Source organism: Prosopis cineraria, unplaced genomic scaffold, assembly GCF_029017545.1.
Source record: "Prosopis cineraria cultivar Desert tree isolate PC_DT_omini unplaced genomic scaffold, ASM2901754v1 PC14, whole genome shotgun sequence".
Taxonomy (NCBI): domain Eukaryota; kingdom Viridiplantae; phylum Streptophyta; class Magnoliopsida; order Fabales; family Fabaceae; genus Prosopis; species Prosopis cineraria.
Genome location: NW_026555345.1, coordinates 24,786,025 through 24,804,829, shown reverse-complemented (window position 1 = coordinate 24,804,829; position 18,805 = coordinate 24,786,025). Strand labels below are relative to the sequence as shown.

The 18,805-nt window shown below is 30.0% G+C and overlaps 2 protein-coding genes across 2 annotated transcripts; one reads left to right on the top strand and one right to left on the bottom strand.

The window, feature by feature from the left end:
• Positions 1-4,938: 4,938 nt before the first annotated feature.
• On the top strand, positions 4,939-5,650 carry LOC129293840 (zinc finger protein 8-like). Its single transcript, XM_054931952.1, has one exon. It carries the CDS (start codon positions 4,987-4,989, stop codon positions 5,494-5,496), a length of 510 nt encoding a protein of 169 aa, XP_054787927.1. The 5' UTR covers positions 4,939-4,986; the 3' UTR covers positions 5,497-5,650.
• Positions 5,651-10,347: 4,697 nt separating this feature from the next.
• LOC129293839 (transcription factor MYB4-like) lies at positions 10,348-13,799 on the bottom strand. The gene is made up of 3 exons (XM_054931951.1): positions 13,572-13,799; positions 13,326-13,455; positions 10,348-11,363 (listed from the first exon to the last, which is right to left on the bottom strand). Exons 1-3 carry the CDS (start codon positions 13,702-13,704, stop codon positions 10,631-10,633), a joined length of 996 nt encoding a protein of 331 aa, XP_054787926.1. The 5' UTR covers positions 13,705-13,799; the 3' UTR covers positions 10,348-10,630.
• Between the last annotated feature and the right edge of the window lie 5,006 nt (positions 13,800-18,805).

Here is an 18,805-nt window from a genome sequence, read left to right as displayed (position 1 = left end):
AAGTACAAACAACCAGCTAAAACATCAAATCAATAGATTTATAAAAGAGGATGAAGAAGATGAAAAAAATACCAAATTATAGGATGTAGTACAAACAAATATCTCTCACACCAAGCAACGAATGAATGATCTCACTGTTGAAAATTATGTATTGGATGTTGCAAACTAGCTCATCAAATTTCAACTCAATCTAACGGTGAAAAAATCTACAAATATCGATTCATCAAGGCTACTTTCTGAATATGCGAAAATGACTTTTTCTTTTCTTCTCTCTCAAATGACTGCTCATAAAACTAAATATGACCTCTCTCACATGACCTAACTTGACCCCTCTCCACTTTACTTAATGAGACTCACAATAGGCTTCAATAATGGGTCTTTTTCCATATAGGAAGGGAGCTCAAACCCAACATATCTCCCCCTTACGACTATGTGGAGGTTATCGCCAATCCAGCAATCTTACAACAAGCTTCAAACTTCCATTTGCTTATAGCCTTAGTCAACATATCAGCAACATTTTCATCAGTATGAATTTTCACCAAATCTAGCAACTTAGCATCCAAAAATCTAGTGATACCTTACATCAATGTATTTTGACATAGAATGGAAATTTGGATTTTTAACAAGATGAATAGCTTTTTATATATCACAAACTAATGAGTATTTTTCTTGAGCAAAACAAAGTTCTTTCAAGAATCATTTTACCTATAACAACTTCTTGCATGCTTCAGTAATGGCAATATACTTAGTCTCTATTATAGATAAAGCTATACACTTCTGTAATTTAGATTTTAAGGCCACAGCTCCTCCTGTAAATTTAATCACATAGCTTGAAGTGAACTTTCTTCACATAGGAAGGGAGTCCAAACCCAATAAAACTAGCACTTATTTTTTGTATTTCTTATTTTCTTTTCTTATTAATATTAGTTTTTTGTTTTTTGAGTTTTATTTTCTTTGAATTGGGTCTATCATTTCTATGAACCAAATTCTACACATTATATACCTAACTTGTCCAACCCAGTGAAAATCGATGAGTTTAGTGAATTTAACTAAGTTTATATTTAGTTTAAGTTTATAACCGAATTGACACAATTTTGCAAGATAGAAACATAAAAATGGTAAAATGGGAAAGTCAACTTGTAAGTTTTACTGAGTTTGCATTTAGTCCAAATTTATAAGCTAATTGACATAATTTTATAATCTACAAACATAAAAAAATGATAAATTTATAGAGTTAACTTGAGAGTTTAACAATGCATACCACAATATATATATATATATATATATATTCTCCATGAAAACAATCTTTTTTTTTTGAATGAAAACAATATAATGATGATTAATTAATAAAAAATTATGATTAGGTCCCAAAACATTGAATTAATAACAGTTATATCCCCAATAAATTGTGTTAAAAAATAAGTTAAAAATATCGATATAGATACTTACAAATTCTAAAATTTCAATTGTAAACAATTATTTAAGTATTAAATGTAACCCTAAAATTATAATATGAATTTTTATTTATAACTGTTTGAATTAATAGTTATAATTTATTTGTTTAGAAAATTTTGTTGGAGATCTGACTATCATTAATTTAATCTTTTAAGGCTTAAATATTATTCTCTCATTAATTAATTATTAATTAATGATGAATTGAGAATATATAATGACTTTCTAACACCTTTATCAACAATGGATAAATTAATTGGGTAAAAGAGCAAACTGACTGTAAAACTATAAGTTTTAGAGTGTTTGGAACATTAAAATCATTTTTAATACAATATTTCTTTTTAATTTTTAAAAATAGTGTAATATAACCTCTACTGTTAACAAAAGTTAACTATGACTGCTAGTTAACTAAAAAATGATATTAAAAATTAAAAAAAAGATTAAAAAACTATAGACAATAAACCAAAAGTTATATAAAAGGAAAAAGATTTAATTTTTTTGTAATTTTTTAGTTAATTAATTGTTAAAATTAATTTTTATTAATAATAAAGGTTGAATTGTAAATATTATATTAAGAACAAGTTTAGGTTACAGACAACTAGACAACTAGAAAGAAATTTTGGATTTGTCATGATAAAATTAACATTATATGCCTCCAGCGAAATTCCGGTCCAAAAAAAAAAAAAAAGCCTTCAGCGAAATACTTTTGAATCATTTTTTTTTTTTAATTCTCCGACAAAGGCATGCATTTATGTTTTCACTTTATGAAATTTCTATTGAATAGTACCTGGAACAGGGAGGCGTAGGTTTAGATATGGTCTATCACCTATGTTTGATTAAAAGTAGCAAATACACAGTTACTTGTTAGGGTGCTTATACAATGAAATTGTGTCAACCCAAATTTGAAAGGTGACTTTTTCATTGGACTCACTGTAGACATCATCATGACTTCATGCGATTTTTTTTATATTTTTTATTTCATTAATCATAGTTTATAATTAGTTTTTATCAAATAGTAAATATAAAATTATAATAAATTATATTATTTATAACTTGTGAATAATCTATAGTTTTTAATTTATTCTAAACTGTCGTGTAACAAATGAGATAATGCATCTATTTAGTTATAAACAGTTTTTAAAAGATTAATTTAAAAATTTATTCAACAGGAAGGTACATCCAAAGCAGGTGATATCATTAATAAATAATAAATATTCTTTTCATCTTAAATTATATAATATTTTTTAAAAAATTTAACAGTTCTAACATATAATGGACTTTAATAAAAATAATATTTTATTAATAATATTTGTTAATATTATTTTTAAAATATTTTCTATTTTTAATTTTTTTATCAATAAAATATAAAATTAAAAATATTTTTAAAAATTATATTTTTAAAAAAGTAAAATTATAAAATATGTTTAATAAATTTTATTAATATATAAAATTTTATTTAAAATGTTTTTATAATTTAAAATGGAGAAGTAATAAATATGCAAGGGGACAAGAGTTTATGATATTCTGGTCTACTGGTCTAGCAGAGTAGCGGTCTAGGTCTATAGACTCTGGTGTTTCGCTGCAGATGGCATCTAATAGAGTTGATAGATGGTGGGCCAGCTTCCAAAATTTGGCTCAGATGGACTGTCCAAATAACTCTCACTATGTCTGTAATGAATTGGTTGAACCAATGATTCAAGAATCAGTGATCGAATTGTAGTTGAGTCAACAGATCGAAAAAAATATAATTTAATTAAAATATACAAAATATTAATATGTAACTCTGATAAGAGTGATGTTCAATTAAAAAGATGGTAATCTACAAGTAAATGGAACTTTCATGTATAAAAACAGATAGGTAATCTAATAATACATATAGTTACTAAAAGATAAATACGATGGACTACTATTTTTTTTTGTTTTTTTAACTCAAAATGATGTCATATCAGGTTTCATAAGAAGATAAAAAATATAAAATTCAACTCAATCAGTACATCGTAAACTCTTGATTGGATTGATCAAGAAATTGATTCATCAATTTATTAGTTTGACAATTGATGAATCAATTTGAGTTTAATACTAAAAAGTCGGATATTCTTTATCTATTTTCTTTTTTAATATGATTAGAGCATCTCTTTTATGAAAAAGCTTGGATTCATTCATGACAAAAATCAACAAGTAGAATCCATACAAATCCCTAGCTTAAAAATATGATCTGGGATATGCAGAGCAATTTATATCTCATGAAAGTATGGGTTTGAAGCCTTTTCTCATGTGACCATCATTGTGTGCACGTTGGGAACCACATTTAAAAATTAAAGTTTCAAAACGTGGTTCATTATACTTTTTAGCCCTACCAAAGTGTGATCTGTCTGGAACCATCCCGAACACACTTTTTGTTAATACACGATTTAGAAGTATTAATTAATCTTAAATACTTGTTTAAGCTATCAAGTGTGTCATTGTCTTAGTGAATAATCTAGAATCTTACTCATCAAAATTTTCCTTTTCGGAGAGAAAAAATATACAAAAAAATAATTAAGATGAAATTGAGTTTCTTGACTCTTGATGGAGGATGACATTGAGAGCATTATTTTTAAAAAAATTCAGTTAAAATCAAATGAAGTTTCGAATTCAATTAAAATTGGACTTGCACCAGCACGTATGAACTTTAATTCCTAGGTAAATCAGGAAATCATTGTTACAAGGTCCTAGGACGTTGGATATAGACGAAGGTTTCAGTTAAAAATTCATGAAGCTAGCCTGCTGCTGATGATTCTTGCTCATATACGGTGGGAGCGAGGAGGAGGCAAAGCCTACTATCCACTATCTATTTTAATGCTGTCCCTAATTCCCTATACACGTACCTAACTGTCTCTCTCTGTTTTTTTTTTTTCAAAAACATTTAGATATATACGTGAAAATTAACAAAAGAAAAATGGCAGACCATTCTTTGATTATATAGCCATATGTATATAATTTTTTTAAGAAAAATTAAAATATCAATGCTTTTATTCAATCCATTTATCCTTTACTTTTGTAGTATTTACATATGGGTCTGGATAAAAAAATTTATAAAATGATATATAACAGTTCATAAGCTTAATAAACACATAAAAAGAATTAATTTGGAATCTTAATTAGGTCCTTGGATTAAAGTTCAAAAAAACTACACATGTCAACATATTAAGTCAACTTAACTGTTGCCACGTAATTACAAGTCAACAGTGCTCCCATCGCATAATTACCAACATCTTGCCTCCCACCAATATTTTTGAATTATGCACGATCATTAATTTGTCAACTTTCTTTGCGAAAATAAAAATTTTTCCTTAAATTTTATTTGGATACAAAATAAACGGGGCCTGGATGTGATAATAAAATTGAGGAAATTAAAGTTAAAAAAGAAAATAAAAAAAGTGAGTTTGTGTAGTATAAATAACTGGGCACAAAGCGATATAGATCGAATCCAAGTGAATCTATACATCTCCCTCCCCCATCGTCACTAGCAGTGAAGCTCACCAGAAACACCCAATGAATATGAGTGCGTCAGAAAACCCTAGCTCTCACAAGCGCGAGAGAAGATCTTCATCTTCTTCAGCCAATCTGATGCTATTTGGCTTTCCATTAAGCAAGAGTGCTCGTGATGCTTCCATTTCCTTCACCAAGAGATTTAAATGCCATTTCTGTGAGCGAGAATTCTCCAATTCTCAAGCTCTCGGAGGCCACCAGAATGCCCATAAAAGAGAACGTCGACAAGCTACCCTAGCTCATTTCGACAACCTTAGCCTCCATCTTCTTCCTCTTCATCCTCGACGCCTCCAGATCACATCATCGTTACTTGCTTCGTCAGCACCATCAGGACCGTCGACTCACCTGGTTCATCATCATCAACAACAACAAGCTTTTTGGTCCGAGCCTGAGCTTTGGTATGGAGTTCGATCGGATGACAGAGAGGCACGTGATGATGCTGAAAAAGAACTCTCGAGTGAAGGATCAGTACAAAATGGTGATGATGATGTCGATCTTAACTTGAGTTTATAGCTTTTGAATAATTTGACAAGGACTTTCCAAAATTATAGTACTCCAATCTGTCCCCCACCCTTGTTCTTATCTCTTAATTTATAAATATCAGCATTGGGTTGATTTGTCCCATCTCAAGCGAAAGTGCTACTTATTATAGAGCCATTTAGGCTTGTCTCATCTGTATTCAGTTCAAGTTCTCTGGTTTATTTGTGCTTTGTTTGGAATTGCATGTGTTATATATTATTATTAGGTATCTGCTGGCATTAATACAAAAATATGCTACCTCTATCTCTAATGATCTACGAATGAACCCATTTTTAGAGTTAAATATTTAATTTCCATCACATAAGCAGAGTTTTTTAATTCCTATATATGTATAATTTCCAACAAAATTCTTATATATACTGCAGAGTCGATGGATTGAATATGATATCATTGCTAATATATACTAGTACTTCTTTCTTAATTAAGGATTGATTAGGAAAAATTACAATTAAGGAAATTCCTATTGATTATTAATTGTTAAGTCATGTGTATGTTTGTTTGTGTGTAGTTCTAAATTTTTTGCTTGAAACCTCTCCAAATGTCATGTGCATGTGACTCTGATTTTTTAGGACATCTAAGTTAATTACTTTGGCTTCCTTTGAAACACTTTCTTTCTTTCTTTGTTCTTTGTATTGTTTATAGGTATTCTTCTATTGGAAGCAATCCTATTCGAGACACAATTGAGCATTAAATGTGGTCACATTTCCCAACGGGAATTCAAACTTTTGTTCGCTACGTTGTAAGGGAATAACCCCTTCCGTTAGACCCGTTTGGTTTGAAATGCTTCCTTAATCATTTAGTTAATTTCATTAAGCAATATCTAAGGCTGCAAAATACTGATAATAAAGCATAAATTTTTCATCATGGTCGTCGTACAACAATTATTGGATGTTTGCAATTAGTCGTGTGTGGGATTGTGTGTGTGTGTGTGTGGGTATATCTAAATATCTTGCCTGAGGGCAGTCCAAATGTCATGTGCATGTGAGATGTGACTCTAATTTTTTAGAACATCCTAGTTAATTAAGAGACCATACGAGTTATTTAATCACTTAGTTAATTTCATTAAACAATATCTTAGAGGCTGCAAAATACTCATAAAATATCATATCTCTTGCAACCAACAAGAGCTTGATTCAACTAGCTAGCCAGAGAATTGTACCAATTTGATTAGAGGTCTTGAATTTGAGTTCTATAAATACAACAATGTTTGAAGATAAAATTTATATGCTTGAAAGGATTTCTGACCCTACTTAATTTTAATTAGTTGAAGCTGTTGGCTTTTGGACACCGGATGATTTTAGAAGGTATAAATTTCATCATAGTTGTCGTACACCATTTAATAGACGTTTGCCACTTGTCAGTTATAAATTGAACGAAGGTAATTAGTGTACAAGGAAACCACATTAGTGATGTACTACGTCAATCAACACATGACCCATTTAGGCGTGCAGCTTTAAGTGGCTGCAAAGAAAGGTTACGTACAAAGAGGAGATGTGGTTAGATTGGAGGTTGTGTGTGTGTAATTATGAAAATGATGATATGAACTTTAATAGATGAGATTAATAATTCCATAATAAATTTAATAGATCAAATAATTGGAAAGTGTTATCTTTTCAACATTAACCATCAAACAATCAATTAAAGTACTGCTTAACTGGCAGGGATTTGTATCAATTTAATCAATAGAGTCTTGACTATATAGTTCTACTCAATTCATCCCATAAAAAATGAATAATTGTATATATAAAAAGGTACTAATACAGGTAGAATATATATATTGGTTGGAGGCTTTTTTGGTTCATAAAAATGATGTTAATAAATGGAATAGAGTCTTATTCATTGTGAATCACAAAAAAATAAAAATACTAAAATAACCTCATAAAAAAATTAATTCCCCCTTTGTCCTTTGTCCTTTGTCCTTCGTCTTCGTCCCTCTCCTTCCGCATTGACAGGAAAGATGAACCAGATTCATCCACAAAGAAAAACAAAATCAGATTCGAAATAAAAATCAGGATCTCGATCTGCATTCAGATCAGTAGCATCCAGATCGCAACAAAAATGATTTTAAATAAAGCTTTTTGTTAAACCCAAAAACCCTTCTTTGTGCTAAATATCTGACGAAACCCAACGCAGCCTCCATTCAGTCGAGCCCGAAGACAGATGGCGAGAAGTGTAACATTCCATATCATTAGCAAGTAGCTAATTCTCCTAATCATTATCGGAGAACTTCATCAACGATATTTTGGGGTTTAGGGTAAAGCAGAGACATAATTAATTGGAATTTTGCAAAATTTTGAGGTTTTGGCAAATCAAAGCTATGTTTGCTGCAGTGAGCAGTCACGAATCTGGATTTTAAAACAGAGAAGTGTACAACAGAAACAGAAAGTGGAGGAGGTGCGTCTGAGACTTGGGCGCTGTTAGGGTTTTGTTCAGAAAGCTTTAGCCTTTAATTAGGAGATAGGGATTGGTCAATGAAGCTCCAGAATCATCTTTCTTCACTTTCCCATTTACTTTACTCTTTATAATTCCTTTTTGCAACAGCCCTTCCCAAAATAATCATCATATATTTTTTATAATTTTGGCTGACTATATAATTAAAAATTGAGAATATAGATGCGTAATTTTATACACGTGAATCCTTATTCTTCCCCCTCTATTGCTTCATTTCTGTACTCTTTCAAAAAATATATGGTCTTTACCCTTTATTATTCAATTTATTTAATTAATTTTCGATTACCCAATATATGTTTATCCAATTCCTTTTGAACGACCAAACATGCTATTATGCAATGTTTGGGTATATGGAGTTATTGTTGTGGTTGGCCGGTATTTAATGACTTAGAATTTGGGGAATGATGGGTCTTGAGATGTTGGTATTTGGTGTAAATATAGTTGTTTCGATTGAATATGAAATGCAATCGTTGAAAATATTTTGTTTTCCATATTTGTAGCTTGAAACTTTCTATTACATACTCTTTCCACTTTTTATTATAGACTCCTTTCTAAAAAAAAAATTATTACATTCTTAATTAATACTCTCACTGTTTAAGGATGTAAGAGATTTTTTGAAGGGTTGAATATTCAAAATGTAAAATATTTTTAATATTTTAAAAATGTAATTATTTCCCTTTTTCTTAAAAAAAGTGCTCATATTGAATAATCACTTTATATTTATTTTAAAATAAAAATTTTATTACACAAGGGTAAATATGAAAAGATAGTGTTAATTTAAATACGAGTAACAATAATTTTATTAAGGGGTGAGATTTGATTAAAAATACTTTATATTTTTGAACAAAAGGGGTATAAGGCACTTGGTGGGGGTATTATTTATGTTTTTCCAACATTACCCATATTTAAATTTATTAATTGTGAAAGGGAATGGAATGCAAATTTAAAATATTTTCATTTAAATGGGAGAAATATTGAAATTTTATTATAATTTTAAAAAATTTAATAAATTAACTATATTATGTCTCATTGATTTTAGTGATGCGATTAAAAGATATTTTATAACAAGGATCGAGAAGAGTAATGGTTTAAAATTAGTGCTTGGCTTGAATTCAGCCCTTCAAGAGGATTCAAGATAATTAGGGTGTAATTTATTTTAAAATATATGTTTTGTGATTACAAAACTTGTTATGATAATCTTAATGAAGTGATTATCTCGATAATGATTATTGTGATGGGTAGAACTGTAATTTAATCTGGTTTTCTTTTCTGTTGGGCTATTGGGCTGATGGGTTGTATGAGTTTAGTCTGGAGGTTCGAACCAATCTAAAATTCGTTCACCATGTTATTTAGTAAGGTTAATCCAAATATGAAATAAAATTACATATGCTCCCCAATATTTGTGAAAAGAGTTTGTGATTAGTGTAGTCAAACTAATAATTTTGATACGTTTATTGGGTTATTGACTCAAACAAAAATTAAAAAAAAAAAAGAATTGCAAGCTGTTTGAATTTGTCTAAAGAAAAAAATCTAGAAAAAGATATAGGTTTTTTTGGCCGACTGAACAAAAATATTGGTTTTGGTTCGTAGGATTATAGTTAATTTTAGTGAAAAATTTTATTAATGAATCAATCATTATAATTATCATCAACTTTGGTCAATGCTCCTAGGAATTATATGTGGCTATGTAATAATAATAATAATTTTTTGTTGACAATACTAATAACTTTGATCAAAACTGATTATTATTCTAAGGATTGATCCCTTAATATAAAAAAAATTAGAACAAGAGTCATTAAAGATTACTCCCTTTGATCCTTTATATAAGGTAATCTCTAAAAATAAAAGTTGGTCTAAATTATAATATTCTATTTATTAAAATTTATAAACCCACCTATTCACTTTTATTAAAATCAAATTCATTAAAATATTCTCTTCATCTTCCTCTTCCTTTCCCTCCAACAAAAACTATGGGCAAAAGTTCAATTACATTGACCAACATTGCTAATAGATTTGGGCTTTCACAAAAGCGTGTCTTGGGCCATATAACTGAAATATATATCAACCTGATTTGATTTAGACAAGCTGATTCAAAAGAAATGGAAAATAATAAAGATTAATAAAATTTAATTGATAAGGATTTAATCTACAATCAATCACAAGTTAATAATGTAATCGATTTTGGGCCTAATTTTTTAAAAAAATTGAATCAATAACGTAATTGATTTTCTAGTTTAGACACTAAATCGGGCTTTGTTGTTACTGAATTTTTATTTAATCATTTTGAATTAAACAAAGAATAAGAGAAGTAAAATACAAATATTATTATGAATATGAACTTATGATATATTTTTTTTGAATCGCATTACAAATATTAAGCAGGATATGAAAAATTACAACTTTAATATCCATAACTTTCTTATTTGATGATCTTCATATTCCCCCCTTGAACAGCATCAATATCCAATCAATCCCGAAACTCTATTTTCTTCACTAAAACGAAGAACTTGAACAGCATCTTGAGAACATATATGTATATATATATATCTGACAAATTTTACCTCACTAAGCAAACACCAATAATTTTTTCTTATTAAACTATAGGCTGATGATAAATCTCCACCAAAGCACACAGCGAAAAGGAAAATTATTGGATTTAATATGAACAAAAACTTCCCCCAAATTCGTCATTGCCATTACCCCACAAGCAGTTCACATTCAGGCTCTCTTCTTCACAAAGATCTAGTTGATTGAAATCCCAATTAAGCCACTGATAATCATAGACTGATATCTCTGACGAATTAAAGTTACTGTTTCCACTCATAACATCCTCATCACTCAGTCCCATCATTTGCTTTCCCACCATTTCATATAAATCACTCCCCAACATGTCATTATTTCTGCTCAGCACCAATTCATTTTCTTGTTCCACATAATTCTCACCTGGGTTCATAGACACACCATTTTCCAACATGAAACTGAGCTTCTTTATCTCATCGTCTAGCCACTGATACGGTCCCATGGTCTCAACATTATCATCACTTGAGCATAAAGGAGCTGCCATAGCAAAATCTTCAGGTCCCACATCGTTGGCCCAAGTTTGCGTGGCTGGGATTTGTTTGGACGTTTTGTCGAACACCTTGCCTGCACTGCTTTGTGAATGGGAATTCTGGGCCGGAGAAGTCATGTTGTTGAGCTTGACAGTGGGCTGAGTGGGCCTGACCCGACCACCTCTTCGTTTTGAGGAAACGGCTATGTTGTTCACAGAAGGCAAGGATTCGTTTAGGGTTTTGATGAAGCAGTAGATTTTCCTCCTTAAATGAGAGTTCCAGTAATTCTTTATCTCATTATCAGTTCGTCCTGGTAAGTGTCCTGCTATCACAGACCACCTATTTACAGCCAAGAAAAGTTAGTAGATTTCCAAGGTTTATCTGTATTGTGAATAAATGTCATTCAAATTTGAACTATAGATGTAAATGACCCATTTGCCCCCAGGTAATGCACTAAATGTTGTAATGATATATAAATGCTAATAAATAACCTCATATGGTGATGATGTGTGATAAAGGGAAAGGGTTCTCTGCTTTTCTTTACCTCATTTTTTCTCCTCTTCTCCTATTTAATCATTCATTAATTTTATAATTTTAAAAAATTATTTAATAAAATAATATGAATGATTAAGACAGAGAAAGTGAAAAGAAAAGGTGAGACCTTCCTCCCCATGATAATTACTTGCATTGGCAGATTTTTAGTGCATGTTTGTTATACGTAAAAAAAATGTTTTTCAAAAAAGAAAATAGAAATGTATTTAAATTAAAAAATGAGATAGATGTGTTTTTTTTTTAAAGAAAACACTTTTTTTTTACCTTAAAGTGCATTAAGTTTTAACATTTTGACAATATAAAGGTACAAGCAAGTGTGTGTACACGGCAAAAAGAAAAGGAGAGACCTTCCTCCTCTTGCAATAAAAACAAAATGTACTTACTTTAATTTGAAAATATACGTACATGGCGAAAATCCATTCATGCACACAAATAGCTCTGCCACCGGGGACTTATTAATAAAGAATTACAATTAGGTTCTAAATATGGAAATTAATTATTTTTTAGTTAATTTACAAGTCAAACTTCTAATTTACATATTGAACTTAGTAGTAATTTATAAGTTGACGAGACTTGTAAATAATTACCAATTCTCTTATTATCTGGCACCTAAAAATAATTCTCTCTATTAATAAGTCACTCGTGGCAGAGCTATTTGTGTGCATGAATGGATTTTCCAGATTATAATTTAGTTCCGGTTTTCATCTGGTGGTGATTTTTTTGCCCCCAGTCTTTGGTCTAAACTAAAGGACATTACAACGTATATACAGTCCCAACCATACAATATTATCGTATAGCTAAAAAAAAATTCATAATATATTCATCAGAAAAATAAACTTCATACATATAAATAATTGCACTAGCTATTTTCAATTATTATCTTTTTTTTTTTAGTAATAACTCTGACTAAATCTGATCGAACTAGGTTGAGACCTTTCTGAGCGCTGCTATATTTTCAGGATTCAAATTCGAATCCTCTAGTTAAGTTGGTGCAACTTTTTACTGGGTAAACCAAGCGTTCGTTGGTGCAGTTATATTATCTTTGTGAACACACACACGACTGTGTATATAACTATGGAAGAGCCAATTATATTTTATAATTTTTTTGGGGGGGGTGAAAAAGACCAACACCAACCTTACCTAACTTGTTTAATTAGATTTTACATTTAACAATTTCTGGGACATCTCCTAAAAGCTGCAACCCAGTGGAGGCGTTCTTGCATGCTTATATTATATTACTCTTTTAATAAGAATTAAGGTTACTTAGCTTGCGGCAAGTTTCTACGCAGAAATCTATTTTTCTTTGTTACTAAAAAATATTTGCCTTCAAAAACATCAATATAATTTTGTTACTTAGCATGGGACATTATAATTTTGCTCACCTCACTTATGTAGGTTTAAAAACTGAACGTTAATTAATATTTTTTTCGTCAGTACGAAAAAAGACAAGGAAAAAAAAAATCTTTTGTTCGTGGTTGGTGAGAAATAAAGTTTGTGGTACCCAACAGAGTATATGCCCCTACAATGTTTTTGTCAACGGAAAAATAAATATATCAATTAATTATGATATACGAATGATCATTCTTTTCACTGGTGTTGCAGAATTGTTTCTGCATTCATATTTCCGCTTCAACAAATTCTAAGAGACAATGAAGAATTGTATATAGTTTGTATAGCCTAAAAGTAAAAGGATTAATTAATTCGTCGGTTAAACTAAACAAGAGAAATGAAATGAAATAATCAATGGACCTGTTGCCGAGAGCAGCATGCAGCTTGACGATGATCTCTTCTTCTTCAGGAGTGATGTTCCCTCTCTTCACATCTGCCCTCAAGTAGTTTATCCATCTCAGTCTGCAACTCTTCCCACACCTCAACAATCCTATACATATACATATACATATAAATACAATTCCGTTATTAATTTTCCTCAATATTTCATCAATCGCGCGCAAACGCATGCTGATATATGTGTGTGTGTGGAAAACATGTATATACCAGCATTCTTGGGCAAGTTTCTCCAGGAGCCTTCACCGTGTTCTTGGATGTACTGTGTCAATATCTTATCCTCTTCAGCTGTCCATCTTCCTTTCTTCAATCCCACTTTCTCACAGCACGGTGCTCTTACCATTGTTTCTGCTGCACACAGTGCACTCTTGCTTCTTTTAATTTCTTCTGTAATATATATCTCTGATCTCAAGAGTTTGACGCGATCGTCTAGTTGTATGTGGCACTATTCATCAATGGCAGATTCTGCATTTCTGGCACTCTTCATCGGCGCGTATATATACTAGTGGAGTTGAACAGTCTAACAAGGAGAGAAAACCACAAATTTTCTGGTTCAAGTACGGTTCTTTTAACCAGCATCCAGCTTACGTGATTATTACCTTGGTCCACACGATCATTTTTCTACCACAGAATCAACTTATAAAGCCATGTTTCGTGAAGTAAATGAATTACTGTTTACATCTCTGGCCCCTCCTTCACGTTCAGACTAATAAATAAGACTTTTATCTCAGCGTACATTTAACCTAACTTCACTGTTCATTAGAGTAGCTACGTACCCTCGAGTATATATATTATGTTAAATACTGAGCTTGTTTGGTTATGTAAAACAGTTAATAGATAGCATATTAGATAAAGCTGCAATAAAATTATAATCAGATATAAGTTGACATCAGGATCATGAGTTTTAACAGATATATATAAATATTAAGCTTGTTTAGTTATGCAAAACAGTTAATAGATAGCATATTAGGTAAAGCTGTAATGAAATTGTTATCAGATATAAGTTGACATCAGGTTCATGAGTTTTAACAGTATATATGGCGAGGAAGTGTGGTGCTAAACTAACGTTGTACTCCATGAGCTAAAACTACACGTTGAATATAATATTGATGGAAACTTGCCCATGAGATAGGGAAGAGATAAGTATAACAGGTATATGTATTGGTGAGAGTTGATAGAGAGAGGAGGGAGATTGAGAGCCAAGAACAGCAACGAATGAAAAGGAACAAAGAAATAAATGAGAGGGAATTAAACGGAATCTTTCGATCGGATGGTTCAAAAATCTCGTGGACCATTTCTTTCTCTTCCTTCCTCAGCGGGTGATTCTTTAATTCATGTCTCTTCGATCTCTAGGCTTCTCACTTCACTTCACTTTTTATTGTTTTTTAGTGTGTTTTAACCCTTTTTTGGAGTATAACTATATACTTGCTTTTCTCAGTGGCATCGCATGGCCGTACGTTCTGGACAGAGGAAAGAATTTTGTTCTGCCGACAATTTAACCTGAAAATGGGGCAAGAGTGCAGAATTGGTTGGGATATATTTGCTCTTTCAATGTTTCAACATTTACATATTTGTTTTTCTTAATGTCTGATGAGCATGTAAATTGTAAAAAGTTCTTTTCAATTTATTTGCCATCAAATAAGTTAATCTTGCGCATAATTAACATCTACTAGATAGTGATATTATATATATGTGTGTATTTTATAGCCATAAGACATAAAACATTTAATAATTTAAAGTTAAGTTTTAATATTAACCTATACTTTAATTTAATATCAATTGATATGACAATACAAATAATTTTGAATGATTTTCTCTGGAAAAAATATATACTGCAGAATTAAGAAATTAATTTTATCAATAAAACTATGTCAAAGAGCGATAAAAAGTTAATATCAATTAAATTTAATATCAATTATTTTTATTTCTAAAAATCATTTTCAAAGAGGAAATAGTCATTCTCTGTTCTGTTGTAGTCAATAATCTAATTAACAAAAGTAGTCATTTCCTATAATAATCACTTAGGGCAAATATGTTATTTCATCAAAAAATCAAATCTCTATCAAGCAAGTCTCTTGGGACTAAATAATAATTGTTATATTTTGTAGTACTTAATTATCATTTGCATATTTTAAGATAATTTTTTTCACTTTCTAATTTTTAATAAATAAAAATACATGTAAAACTTAAATTAGACAAAGTTAATGTAATATTGTACTCTCTTTTTTTTTAACCAGCTAATGTAATATTGTACTTTGAGGGAGATATCTTTTGTTATCCGTGGAGCCAACATTTCAATATAATATACCATAACTATTTGCATAGTCATTAATTATCTGTGTGTTGTGTGTGTGTGAGAGAGAGAGAGAGAGAGAGAGAGAGGAGAGAGAGAGATTTCACCCTTGTAATGAATGATTTTCCACAAATAAACATTGATAGAGAAAAAAGAAAAACAATGACGTGTTTGGTTTCCCATTGGGAAATGAATGGACGTTTACCTATATATGTTCTTAAAATATTTTGGGCCTGCTGATGCCTCATTTTCCATCTTAATCATTACCGTTTTTGATCTACGTACTCTTACAACGACCCAACAATAGGTACGTATCTAGGCTCTTTCTAATAAAAAAATTTATATGCACCTTAAACTTATATATCTATATATTATATATATATTATTTTCCAAACAAATTAGAACAAGGAAATTTTAAATTTATAAAAAAATTAAAATGTTAACAACAAATAACAATAGTTAAATTAGGGGTAAAAAAATGCACGTCCAAATTTAATTAAAAAAGCCTTAAATTTGAATAATTATTTACATGTATTTAAAGTTCAGAATTTGTTTACATAACCTTTTTTTAAGAGAAAAAATAACTCTACTAATTGTGAATAAATAAACTTTTTTATAGAGTAGACTCTGTCAAAGATTACTTCCTCTAAGATAGAATTTTTTTTATCTACGTTGCTACATATACAAGAGTTAATATTCAAATCTAAGGTAATTATACTTTGAAATACAAAAAATGCTTTATGTTTTTTTTTAATGAAAGGAGTAATTTTGAATGACCCATAATTAGTGACGTGTATATAGTGTGCATAAGGTTGAAGGAAATTTGAATGACCCTTAATTTTGAAATTTGATTATGAAAATGTCAACATCAATGACACTTCAACGTTGAAGGAACATATTAAATAACGGCACATGGACGCACTATTTTTATAAGGGAAGGCAACGAGGCAAGTAGCATAAGGTGAGAGATATGGCTGAGCAAAGGAGAGTGAAGTAGGTGGAATTATGAATATAGAATTTTTTTTTTTTGATATATTATGATGAATATAATATATAATTTAAAATGAATAACTCTTTTGGTTTATATGGGAAAAAGATTAGAAGCATCAGGTACCCTAACTAACTTTTCGCTCAAAGAAATAAATGACCAACGTGGCACTATGCCAACTTACTTCACTGGTCATCATTGTAGGTACTACCAATTTCTCCCATTGATGCTGCTTCAGCCATCATTCTGCTAGTTTGTCCAAAAAAAAAAACATCATTCTACTAGTAATGTTTTTTTTTAAAGAAAAAAGGTTAGACATTTTTAAATCCTAAGAAATAATGAGAGTGTCCGCAGCTGTACTTCGTAGGACAAGAAAAAAAATAGTTGTCCGGATAAAACCACGGGACCGATAAAGGAAATTAAATTTATTACTTCGAGAGTGGTCTTTTGATTTGAATTTTGAAACCTTGAAATCAAGAGAGCAGTTGTTTTTTTTTTTTCGGGTATTTGAAGCATGGTATTAATAATTTGAGCCATCAAATTAATTTATGTATGCATATATATATATATATATATATAACTTGTTAAACTTAAACGATTTTGCAAGCAAGTTTTTACTCAAATTAAGCAAAGACTGGAATACTAGAATTAGATTGTGAATTCTTCATATTTATTTAACTAATGAAAGAGAGGAACTGGATCTAAGATTTCGTCATGTTAGTTTTCATTTGTAATAAACTTAATTTTTTTATTTTTTGGGAAAAATGGATTGCAATCTTTCACAATATATTAATAGACAACTCTAAAATTAAAATTGAAAGAAAGTTTATTAATTAGTTACTACTTTCAATATTGTGTTTATTGTATTTGCTTTGTTAAATTGAGCGTGTTGTGTAACAAGTGATTAAATTAAAGAGATAGCAACCAATGAAAGGAGGGGCGGCCCATCAACCATAAGCCTTCAAAATTGAATTTGGATAGTAAGTTACAATTTTTACGCCAAGATTTGATTGATTAGATATGAGAATATGGGATAAATTCAGGCTAGCATCATTGAGCATTAAATGATGAAGTCCAAGGGCTTATCTATGACTTCAATCTCTGTTTGATTGATTCGTTTTACTATAAATTATGTGGATGCACTTGTTATCCATTTTGTTGCATCCTACTAAAGAATGAGTTTTGAGATTACATCTAAATTGATTCTTATAAATACTTTTATCATATATTTAATTTTATTTATTTAACAATCTTTTATATAATTCTCATTTATTTTTGTTGAGATTATGACTCAAATTCTTATAATCTTTTGTGATTATTTTTACATATTATTTTAGTGTAAATCTATCATATCTTTATTTCATATTTTAGAATATATTTATTATTATCTAAGATAATATTGTTAGCTAATAAGAAGCTATATATATATATATCTATATCTTGTCTCTCTATCCCCCATAACAAAGACATATATTATAATCTTCATTTTTTATAGTGAAATTATTTGCTCGTTGTCGGGTTTTTATCCCCAATATTAGGGGTTTTTCACATTAAATTCTTGTGTCATCTTTATCACTTTCTCTAACTTCTCTATATATTCAATTATTTTATCTTGTTTACTTTTTTTTAATTATTTACGTACTTCCTAACAAGTGGTATCAGAGCTTAATTCTCAATTGAAAATTTTTCATGAAGTCTACTGTTATAAAGTTTGATATTGAGAAGTTTAATGACAAGATTAGTTTTGCTATTCAGCGAGCTTTAATAACTCTAAATGGCTTGAAGAAAGATTTGTTTGGAAGGATAAAAAGTAGGTGACTATGTTTGATGAGCAATTTGAAGAGCTACATGAAAAAGCTCTTTTGACTATTCAACTATGCCTATCCAAGGAAGTTTTATGAGAAGTAATTAATGAGACTAATGCGACTTCATGTGGTTGAAGGCTGTGTCCTCTTTATATGACAAAAAGTTTAGCATATAAGCTTCATCTCAAAGAATGGTTATATACCGTTCATATAGTTGAAGGTATTCCTTTCAATCTTATCTTGATGAATTTAATTCCTTATTATGGATTTAGAAAATATAGATGTCAAAAATTGAAGATGAGGATAAAGTACCTCCTTTAAAGATGAAAAATCTTAATTTATTATCTAAAGAAAAGTT